Raw genomic sequence first — 11,056 nt, forward strand, 5'->3', positions numbered from 1 at the left:
GATTGACATATTCGATTGTGAGATAGAAAATTTTTTAAATATTTTTTAACATGTGTTTGTACCATATTAAAAAATTGGATATATAATTGTGATAATTTTTATTTAGTATTTATTAAGACGTTTTAAGTTACTCGAGCATAATCATTATTACACGAGACAAACCATTTTACGCACAAAAGAAAAAGTATTAGTGGTAGGGGCATGAGAGTTGAAAGTGAAAGAACGTGAAGTAAAAATTGTAATTTTAATGAAAATTGTGATTCAACATATCTAGTGCCAACAACACAAGCATGAAATCCCTTGGAAGGGTGATAGAATGAATACTCAATAATGAAGTATAAGAATATTCTTATAAATACTGGTTTAACGGTAATATTTGTACCCTTATTTATATTCTATGAGTACATATGTATCCATATTCGTATTTTTTAATAATGTTTTAGTAAATATATATATATATCATATATATATATATATATATATATATATATATATATATATATATATATATATATATATATATATATCTATATATATATATATATATATATATATATATATATATATATATATATATATGAGTCATGAGGATACTAAAATATAATACACACATTCACACTAATTTATTTTAATTGATAATTATTTTTGTTCAGGCCTATTTATATTTTACGATTTTTTAATTTTTTAAATAAGTGCTGAATATAGATCTAGTTACCATTCTAAAATATTTAGCACATTGGAACAAATTTATCATGACGTTTAAAAAAAACGATTTTTTTATTAATTAAAGTGGTTACAATTGTCATAAATAAACCAACGATTTCGATATCGCATCTTATCTTGTTGCCAATAATTGGCTGCTGGAATATCTAGTTTTTGCTATATTTGAATAGATGGATATCAAGTTGATCTCTCATAAATAGAATCACGTGCTTTTTATGCCTTTATTAGCCCCACTTGGCTTCATCATTTACTGCTGTAGTGAAGTGTTGTTTTCGATTTTGCAGGATATGGTATCTTGCATGTCCTCTTCAGCCAAGTCGCCTACTATGTTGTCCTGTATCTTTCCTAATTTAGAAAGTTGGTAGGTGTGGAAATATTTATTTTTATCTTGAGTGGTAACTTATTATTGGGAAGAAAAAAAATCATTGGTTTGTTTATGACAAACGTGGGGATGCAAGTGGTTGTGAGGATGAAGAAGCAAAATTGAAAAGTGTCTTCGCTGTAATGAAAATGGATTTATAAAATGTAGAAGTTATTGTTCATGAAATTGGATCAATAAAAAAAACTCCTCATACTCCATTTTTAAAACAATTGTCATGACTAATGCATGGCTTCTTTTAGTTTCGAGAAGCTAGATTTAGCAGTGTCTCTCCGGATGGTTTTAGTTTTTCATTTAGATTTGATTTGGAGATTATGTTCGATCAACTTCAAAGGTTTGCATCTCTACAAGTTAATTGTATCTTACATTGTGATTATAATTCTCAAGGTAAAATCTCGTTCTCACCTGGGAGAGATTAGGCTCATCTTTTTGGTAGGATCCTTGTACATGTTGGTGGCTAAAGTGTTGGTCATTAAACATAGGTTAGGGATGGATAAATTCATTTTCTCTAATCCAAAAGTTTTTCTCAAGGAAAGAATATTAGTTGATAGACCGGTGGTTATTAGTGAGGTGGTCGATTTTGCAAAGAAATCTAAAAGAGTTTGCATCATTCTTAGGGTGGATTTTAAGGAATCATATGATTCAATTAGTTTGAAAGAATGCGCATATACAATGTTCGAGGAAGGCAGGATAAAGAACCCATTGTTTGTCCAGATAAATCACTACAAAAAAAAGAAGATGGTCCAACTGTTTTCTCACCATTATGGCGGTTTGAACCCCAAGTTTTCTAGGTTGCGACAGTTTTTTTCTTTCATAAAATAATTTATCTCAGCATGATTTACAACGGTTTGGAAAATCGTCATTCCAACCATCGTTACTATTTACAACGGTTAGTGAACTGACTTAGATAGTTATTTGCGACGGTTTCAAACTGTTGTGAATTTTATTTGATGTTTTGTTTTCAACATTGATTGAGACAATTTTAATACCAACGATAAATTAATGACTTTTTTAAAAAATAAAAAATAAATCTAATGTAACTAAAACTAATTAATGTTGTCTAATACATGAATAAAGTAACAACTAATTAACAAAATTCAAGCAATCATCCAATTATTCACTATCAAATTAGTTTCTCAAATCTTTTTCAAACAAAACACTATTATCAATTCAAACTAACATAGATTTGATATGAATAATATCATTTATCATCTCATTTTCATTACAGGAAAGATGTAAGTTTGACAAAATCATATTCGCAACAAAGTCCAGCTTTCAACAAAATCACAGTCAATATATTTGTGAGTTTAGTTTGAACATTCATTTAGCTCTTTGATTCTAATATTCTACTTTTGTAGATTAACATAAATGCATCTTAATTTTTAGGATTTGAGAAAAGTTTCAAAGGTGTAGTAGATAAGCTTTATTAGAACATCACAAGACTTCTTTTAGAGCAACATCTTTATGAGACACACACCACATTGTAGCGGTAAATTCATAACCATCAAACTATGGATAAACTTGACGTCAATAAAACCAGAGTCGCCAACGCGCTTTTATTGTTTCCAAAGTAAAAGGAAAAAGTACGAGCAAAACCCAAAGATTAGAAGTTTTCAAATCAAAACTAATAAAATGTCAGAGATTACATGTAAGGGGGTTGATTACACAGAGGGAAGGTATTAGCACCCAAAATATCCCAGGTACTCCTAGGGAGCCTTTTTTGTGTGCAAGTGTTTTGGTCAAAATGATGTTTGATAAAAAAAGAATGAGGGGATGAGAAAAGAATTCATTAATTATATTTTTGTGTTTGACAAGACCTTCGGTCTTATGCCTACATACTAACATAAAAATGAGGGATCAAAACCCCGTAGTTCGTGGTAAAAATTTCAAAGAAAGTTGGTGGATTGGTTTTAACAAAACTTTAATAGAAAAATGCACAAAAAGGCCAAAGACTTGAATGGGGTTGTTAGTTCTTTTTGTCTTTTGAAATCAAAGTCAATATGGTTAAGTTTATTTACAGGTTTGATTTAAGAAAATGTTTGAAAATTCATTGGCATAAGGCCAAAGTTTATAATAATTAAAACATGTCTAAGTTTGAAAACACAAACAAAGAAGGTTTTGAAAAGAGAGAGAGATTGTGAAATTAAAGAAGTGGAAGGAGATGAAGAGACTACCCTAGACAAAAATTAAAAGTTAAGGGTTGAAAAGATCTTACCAATGGGATGCAATCCACAAGATAAGAGTGTCAGATAGAAACTCATTTCCTTTGGATTTTGAGCAAGCAACAAGCATAAGCAATATCCAAGAAATCAATACGAAGATCAAGACATCAAATAAAGATAGCCATAATATCCAAGCAAGCACTCCAATAGCTAGCAATCTTCAATATCTTCCAATGCATCAGATGAAAATATTCCTTTGCAAAATCTCAGAAACAATCATCAGACATCAATCATAAAGTCAAAATAACAGCTTAAGCAAAAAGGCAACATAACAGATGAACCAGGGGCACTCAAGGTTTGCACCAGATGAAAGGCACAGTCAAGGATGGCCCAGTCTCAGATAGTGGCATTGGCTTAGTCCTCAAAGCATATGGAAGTTGCCTATCCTAAGTCCAAAAGTTCAGATCAAGTCCAACAGTCCACCAAGATATTTTTTAGGGTTTTTTGTTGTTATTAGATATTTTAAGGTCCTAAGACCACAAACCGAACAAAATCACAAGCACACAATATATACAATCACAAGATATGGCTCAAGTGAGCAGGGTGAAAAGGACTAAAACATAAACAAGTTGCATGAAATGTAAATGCCAATGAATGATAATGGTACTAAAATTTAAATTTCATTAAGTAAATAACTTGAAAGTAAAGCAAAATTAATAAGAAGTTAATCAAATGTTAGTGAAGAGTTTTAATTTTTTAAGTCATTCTTTGGAGAACATTCAACCATTCATTCACAAGTATGAATACATGAACCTAGACATCATCCATGAGAAGGGCTCCAAGTTGGATAAATCAACAAGTATGCCACTAGCTCTCATGAATGGAAAAAAGGTCAAGTTTTCACACAATGCCATGAAGAATGAGAGACTTACAATCTCACTTACAAGAATGTTATGCCTTATGGGACATATTTAGCTCTATGTTAAGCAATCGTAATTGGACTTATGTAGAAGTCACAACTCTCTGAGGCCGGGCAATAAAGATATTGGTGTTAATGCATGTTAGAGACTTGGTACAAATAACCAAACTCCTAAAACATACCACACACCAAAATAAAGTGGGAAGGACCTATCTCAGTCAGGCTTATGTTGATTCATCTAACACAAGGTCATTGATGAATCAACTAGCTTTTGACTTGAAGAGAATTCATTGGTCATTGAGGAATTGAGGAAGAATAGGGATGAAGATGAAGAGAGAATGGGACATGAGAAACGAAAATTGATCATAGGAGGAAATTCACCTGATCAATACTATCCATTCATTTTGGGGGATGAAATATACATTTCATCAACCCCCTAAATCCAATAGTATTGATCAAAGGGAAGTTCAAATAAATCATGATCAAGTGGCTCAATAGTATTTCATCAACCCCCTAAATCCAATAGTATTGATCAGAAAGTCAAACATCACAAAGTCAATCAAATGGCTCAATAGTATTTTTAAATAATTAAGCAATAAAAAAATAAAATTAAAATGAATTAAAATTCATTTTTAAATGGACAAAACCTCAAACCCCTTCAAATTACCAAATAAATGGTCAATGGATTTATCCTAGGTCAAACAAGGTCAAAGGACCTTAGACAAAAAAATTCATAATTTTTGGAAAGTCATAAGTATTTTAAAATATTTAAAAATAAGTCCAAAATAAATTAATTCACAAAAAATATCAAAATTAATCCAGAAAATGATTTTAATTCAAAATATGGAAGAGGAAATTATTTAAACATTTTTGGTGAAAGTCCCATATTTTTTGGATTAAAAATAAAATTTCTATGAATTAAATAAAATAAATGGATTAAACAGAAAATCAGAAATTAAAATAAAATGGGAAAAAACATGGGCCATCAGATTTCCCTCATTAATTAAGGTGGCAGATCTGATGGCCACGCGCGCGCAGTCCACCATGGACCAAAGTCAAAGCGCTGCAAACGTGGTAATCAGAGTGGATGCTCATGATTAAAACATAGGGCAAGGATCAGATGGATGAGACTGATGTTAGCACACCATCGGAGCTAGGGCTCCAATCATCTTCTCCGGTGGATCTCACCGGACTGTTCCACCACAAACTTGCAGCAAAATAAAAAGTGAGTACACTATTTTAAAGAGAAAATTACCATGAATCCAAATCTGACCTCAAAATTCTTCAATTCCAAGTATATTGAAAGATACATGGAATTGAAAATTGAGGAATATGAACTGAGTTGCTTCGATTTGACCTCAAAGCAACTCAATCTTGTTGCCTACATTGGTAGGTCTTCAGACAACCAAAGAACAAGCAAAATATTGGAGAATTGAGGGAGAATCGAAGGAGAGAACATTCTGAAAAATCACCTTCGGTTTGCTTCAATTGAGTTTGATCTTGCTTCCAATTTGGCTTGTCTTACTTCTTCCAACTTGCAGGAAGTGAAATGGATGATCAAATGGTTTGGACCCTTGGAGTTTCAATCTCAAAACAGAAGTGAAATTGAAACTCGATTTCAAATGAAATCTTCAAGTTTATCCTATCAATGGAGGGTAAGGAGTTGCAGGATCAAAGATGGGGCAAGAGGGTCTTTGATTCTGAGCAGAATGAGTTGAATTTATAGACTTCCCAATTGATTTTCCCACACTTCCATTCAAATGCCAAAAATAGCAATTCTAGTGTGCATGGTTGTGTGGGCGTGTGATAGTTCGATCAAATGATTGGAATTGGTCCAAATTTATGCACAAACCAACCTGAAACAATAGCATGAAGTCATGCATTAGCGAAATGGAAATTGATCATGGAACTTACCAAATGGAGCCATGCATTGCACCCATGCGCAAGTCACTCAAAAATGATCCAAATGTCATGACCTTGGACTCTTTGGAAAGGTAACATGAAGGGGAGAAACTTTTTTGTTGAAACATTTTACATTTGGAGCTTGGATCATGATGAATTTTGAGGTGGAAGTTGGAGAAATTAAACATAGTTGAAAATTTTCTAAGTAGAGTGAAATGATCACTTTTTCCACCTTGAATAACTTTTGCTATGATCTTCAAATGAAAATGGTTACTGCTTAAAAGTTGTAGCTCTTTCATTCCTATTAAATTTGGTCACAAATTTGACACCATTTGAATATGGCATGAGGGAGTTATGGATTTTAGAAGTTGAGGAAAAATGCTTGTTCAATGGTAATGGCCCAAAATGACCTATAATGTTTCCTCTTGGAACATGCCCTTGCAAATAGAATTTGACATTTCTCAAAGGTGCAAAGTTAGATAAGACATATGGAACTTGATCATGAAACTTGGATGGTCTTCTTATCATAAAAATTGAGCAAGTTATGGTTCTTGGAAGTTGGCCTTCCATCTAGGGCACAGGCAAAATGACCTATAATCTTTCACCATAAAAAATGACTTTTCAAGAAAAATTAGTTCTTGATTCCAACACGAAAGTTATTTGGAATTGCATAAAGAGTAACGTTTATCTTGGAATAATTTTCATATAAACAAAATTGTAGGAGATAGGGTCTAGGGAACCCTAAATTTGACCAGTTGACTTTCTCTGGTCAACTTCCTTGAACAAACTTCCAAACTTGAAGTTCTTTTGATCTTTGGGGCTCATGGAAAATTATATATGCTTTAGATGATGTATAATGGAGTATCCCTTGATATCTTTGACCAATTGATGAAGAAAATTGTTGAGGAAGTCACACAAGATACCTAGATGAATTAGGGCTTCCAAGGCAAACAAGCTTCAAACTCTTGATGAATTCTTGATCAAAATGACAATTAAAGAACATGGGGATCCATATATGATGCTTAGAACCATTGTGAACCTTTTCTTGATTGATCTCTTGCATTGAAGGTCTCAAATCCTAGCTATGGACTTGGTAGGGCATAGATGGACATACACACAGCTACAAAAGAAACAAAGATATACATAGACATATTTTTGGTATTTTGGTTAGTAAATAAAAGAAAAAATAAAATATGATACAATAAAAAATGCTTGGTGATCTCTCCCAATGCAAACGCAATGAATGAGGGGTGAGGAGGATGCCAAGGTGTGATCCCAAAGCCAATGTAAATGATGGGATATCATGAGGGATCTTAGGGTCAAAATTGGGATCTTATAGCTGCCCCTATTTAAGGATATTCTAGCTGAGGATGTGAAGGTTAAAATCTCTGTATCAACTCAGTAGAATAGACTTAAATAACAACATCAAGAAACAAATTTTTGGTCCCTAAGAGACCTCATGATGCATATGATATGAATGTAAAAATAATATTTGTGGGGGATATATTTCCACAAAGGAAAAGAATACGGAGAGACTGAAGGTCCATATGAGCACAATGAATTCCATAAGAAAAACTCATTGAGGAGACAAAGACTCTGGGGATAAAAGGTTATGCATAGGCCAGGCTACGACTTTGAAAACTGCTGGAGACACGAGGGGATTTTCCATGAAAATAAATCAATGGAAAGACTTAGACTAGGGAGAAAGGAATCTGCAGGGGACGAGAGTAGATCAGAATAAAACCAAAATACTCAAGCCAAAAGGAAATTCGATTTCACAAAGAAATACAAACCCAAACTCAACTAGGGAAGAAAATATTCAACACAAGAGTAAAAGAGATATAATATCTACCACCGATTACTGGGTAAGAAGATAATATACTCGGACAGAGGGACATCCGTTACCGGTTAGGATAAACATATCAAGGATGACTCGTTGAGGAAAATGAGGAATAATCATTACCGATTACTCGGTAAGAATAACCTATCGGAGAAAAAGAAACCAAATAGGATTTACAACGACCTTGTTACTGGGTAGAAGACCAAAGAGAGAGTATCCGTCACCGATTAAGATGAACATATCAAGGATAAACTCAAAGGAAGAATATTTAGCACCGGTTCAGATGAACATATCAAGGATAAACTCAAAGGAAGAATATTTATCACCGGTTCAGATGAACATATCAAGGATAAACTGTTGAAAAAATAGGAATTACAACTACTGGTTACTGGGCAGAAGACCAAAGAGAGAGTATCCATCATCGGTTAAGATGAGCATATCAAGGATAGACTGCCGAAAAAAATAGGAATTACAACTACCTGTTACTGGGTAAACTCAAATGATAAACTCAAAGAGAGAGTATCTGTCACCAATTAAGATGAACATATCAAGGATAAACTCAAATGGGAGAATATGATTTATATCTACCATTTACTGGGCAGAATACGGCAAATAGGAATTACAACTACCTGTTACTGGGTGAAATACCACAAAAAAGAGAAAACCCGTCACTGGTTAAAGTGAAGATATCAAGGATAAACTCTATGGGGAAAGAAGGAATTACAACTATCTTTTTACTAGGTAGAATACCAAACAGGAAGAATATTCGTCATCGATTAAGATGAACATATCAAGGATAGACTTGCTGGGGAAACGAAAAAAAAACAAATCCACTGGAGAAAAACAAAGAAGTAAATTACCTTTTACCAGTTACTGGGTAAATTAACATTGGTAAAGTACTCAATCATCAAGAAGGATATTACCGGTTACCGGGTATTAAACTCTTAAGGACCAAAAGATCTATCTAGGCAAGAACTAGAAAGAAACGGACAAACAAGACTCAACCCAATGAGGATGTAGCTCAAGGGGAGTGGTAAAACCTTGCAGGAAATTTTAAGTCGACACCATATCACATGGGAGACAACCTTGCAGGGGACATCATCAATACTGCTCAGAACCAAATACTTTCTGAAGGAAGAAATCTTCTATCAGAAGATGGAATTTTGTTGAGGTATCAAGTCACAACAAGAGGTAAAACTTTGAGTTGGGAGAACCAGACGATCTACTGAGAATTTCGTTCATAAACATCTCTGTGGGGCTTTACTAGGGATACAACAATCTGCCAAGACAAATGAAAGGCCACAAGAGGATAATGTAATCAATTGGAAGAGCAGAAAAAATTTTAGGTTTATTTAATATGTGATTGGTGAGAGTGTATTAACTTTGCCAAAGATTTATGTGATGAATTGCAAGTACAAAAAAAAATTATTCAAGGTTTGTGTTCTAAAATAATCTCTTAACTGAATATTTATTTTATTTATCTAACATTTTTTTTAGTTTTATATCATAAACAAATTAATGCAAAAGCATAGAGAATATATTGCATTCAACATTTGATTTTCCTCAAGATCAATGAAACGAGGATGTCTAACATTTGTCCTTCTCCAAGATATTTAATATTTGTTCTTCACCGACAGCGATGACGGTGAAGAACAATATTTTTACTTTAATATTTTGTGTAAACAATGTAATATTCTATGTCAACAATGTAGTTTGTAAGTAAAATAATTTATTAATATTCTATATTAATAATGTAGTTTGTAAAGAAACTAATTTATTAATATTCTGTGTAAACAATGTAGTTTGTAAACAAATTAATTTATTAATATTCTGTGTAAACAATATAATGAGTATTAAAATATATATATATATATAATATATAATATATATATATATTATATATATATATATATATATATATATATATATATATATAATATATTATATATATATAATATATATATATATATATATATATATATATATATGGGACAGTCCTAAATAAGAGAGTATGCTATAGTAACTTTTTTTTTCTTCATATAGATAGACATAGGAGGTACAAACTTACCCTTTTCTTCAATTATAGTAGAAAATAAAACATGTTCATTATTTTTTGTAGAAAAAATAATGAATGTTCAGAAACTTAAATGAAAATAATGGTCATATATAAGATGAATCTTCATTACTCTCATTCTTTTTCTTTATAGCATTATAGAAGTCTCACATTGTAGTGAGAATATTCGCTATTCTTGCATCCGCCACAACTTCCTTCGCATGGATCCTGTTAAATATAACCAATAAACAAACAAATATTTAGTAATTGTTTTCCTACTTTCCTTTGCAAGACACAAACATTAGTCTCCTATTTTTAAAAGAATCACATAAAGAAGTAGTAGACTAATTAGCAGTAACTTAATCTAAAAAAGTTAAGAAAAGTATGAAAAAGTGAAAGTTAAACTTACTTATAACATTCGGAATTGATACTAATCTTGTACGGACTGTTAACAACACCACATACGTTAAAGATATTAGCACCATTCCTCTTATTTATGGAATATTGAAATTGATCAGCAAAAATTTCCAAACATCTACAAGTAGCCTGACGATCGCCGGTTGTGGTGGCGGCAGCAGCAATAGCTTTCACTACGTCACAGCATCGTGTGGAAATATCAGTATCACCAAAAAGATAACCAATGCAATCAGTAAGAGGATAATATATAGAATCACATGAGATTCTAGCTTTTGCAATAGGTGCAACAACCATGAAAATTACAAAAACCGCACATGCAATCTTCATGCTTGCCATTGTTTTCTAGAGTAAAATTCACAACACAAAGTGATAAATATTTCTTGAGGTTAAAGTGGTAGAGGTGTCGGTTTATATAATGGAAGATAAAATTATATATATATATATAATATATATATATATATATTATATATATATATATATATATATATATATATATATAAATCATTTTTGAAGAAAAAAATAGAACATCAAGATAAGATAAGGGTATATTCTTATCTACCAAAAATCTTATCTAACTTTATCGTACGTTCAAATATCCATTTCTCCGCTTCATTATTATTATTATTATTATTATTATTATTATTATTATTATTATTATTAT

At 31.9% G+C, this 11,056-nt stretch overlaps 1 protein-coding gene across 1 annotated transcript; it reads right to left on the minus strand.

Moving 5' to 3' along the window:
* Positions 1-8,780: 8,780 nt before the first annotated feature.
* On the minus strand, positions 8,781-10,797 carry LOC127101078 (non-specific lipid-transfer protein 5). The gene is made up of 3 exons (XM_051038405.1): positions 10,388-10,797; positions 10,150-10,206; positions 8,781-9,204 (listed from the first exon to the last, which is right to left on the minus strand). The coding sequence occupies exons 1-3, from the start codon at positions 10,729-10,731 to the stop codon at positions 9,189-9,191; spliced, it is 417 nt and encodes a 138-aa protein (XP_050894362.1). The 5' UTR covers positions 10,732-10,797; the 3' UTR covers positions 8,781-9,188.
* Positions 10,798-11,056: the final 259 nt, after the last annotated feature.

Source organism: Lathyrus oleraceus, chromosome 7, assembly GCF_024323335.1.
Source record: "Lathyrus oleraceus cultivar Zhongwan6 chromosome 7, CAAS_Psat_ZW6_1.0, whole genome shotgun sequence".
Taxonomy (NCBI): Eukaryota; Viridiplantae; Streptophyta; class Magnoliopsida; order Fabales; family Fabaceae; genus Lathyrus; species Lathyrus oleraceus.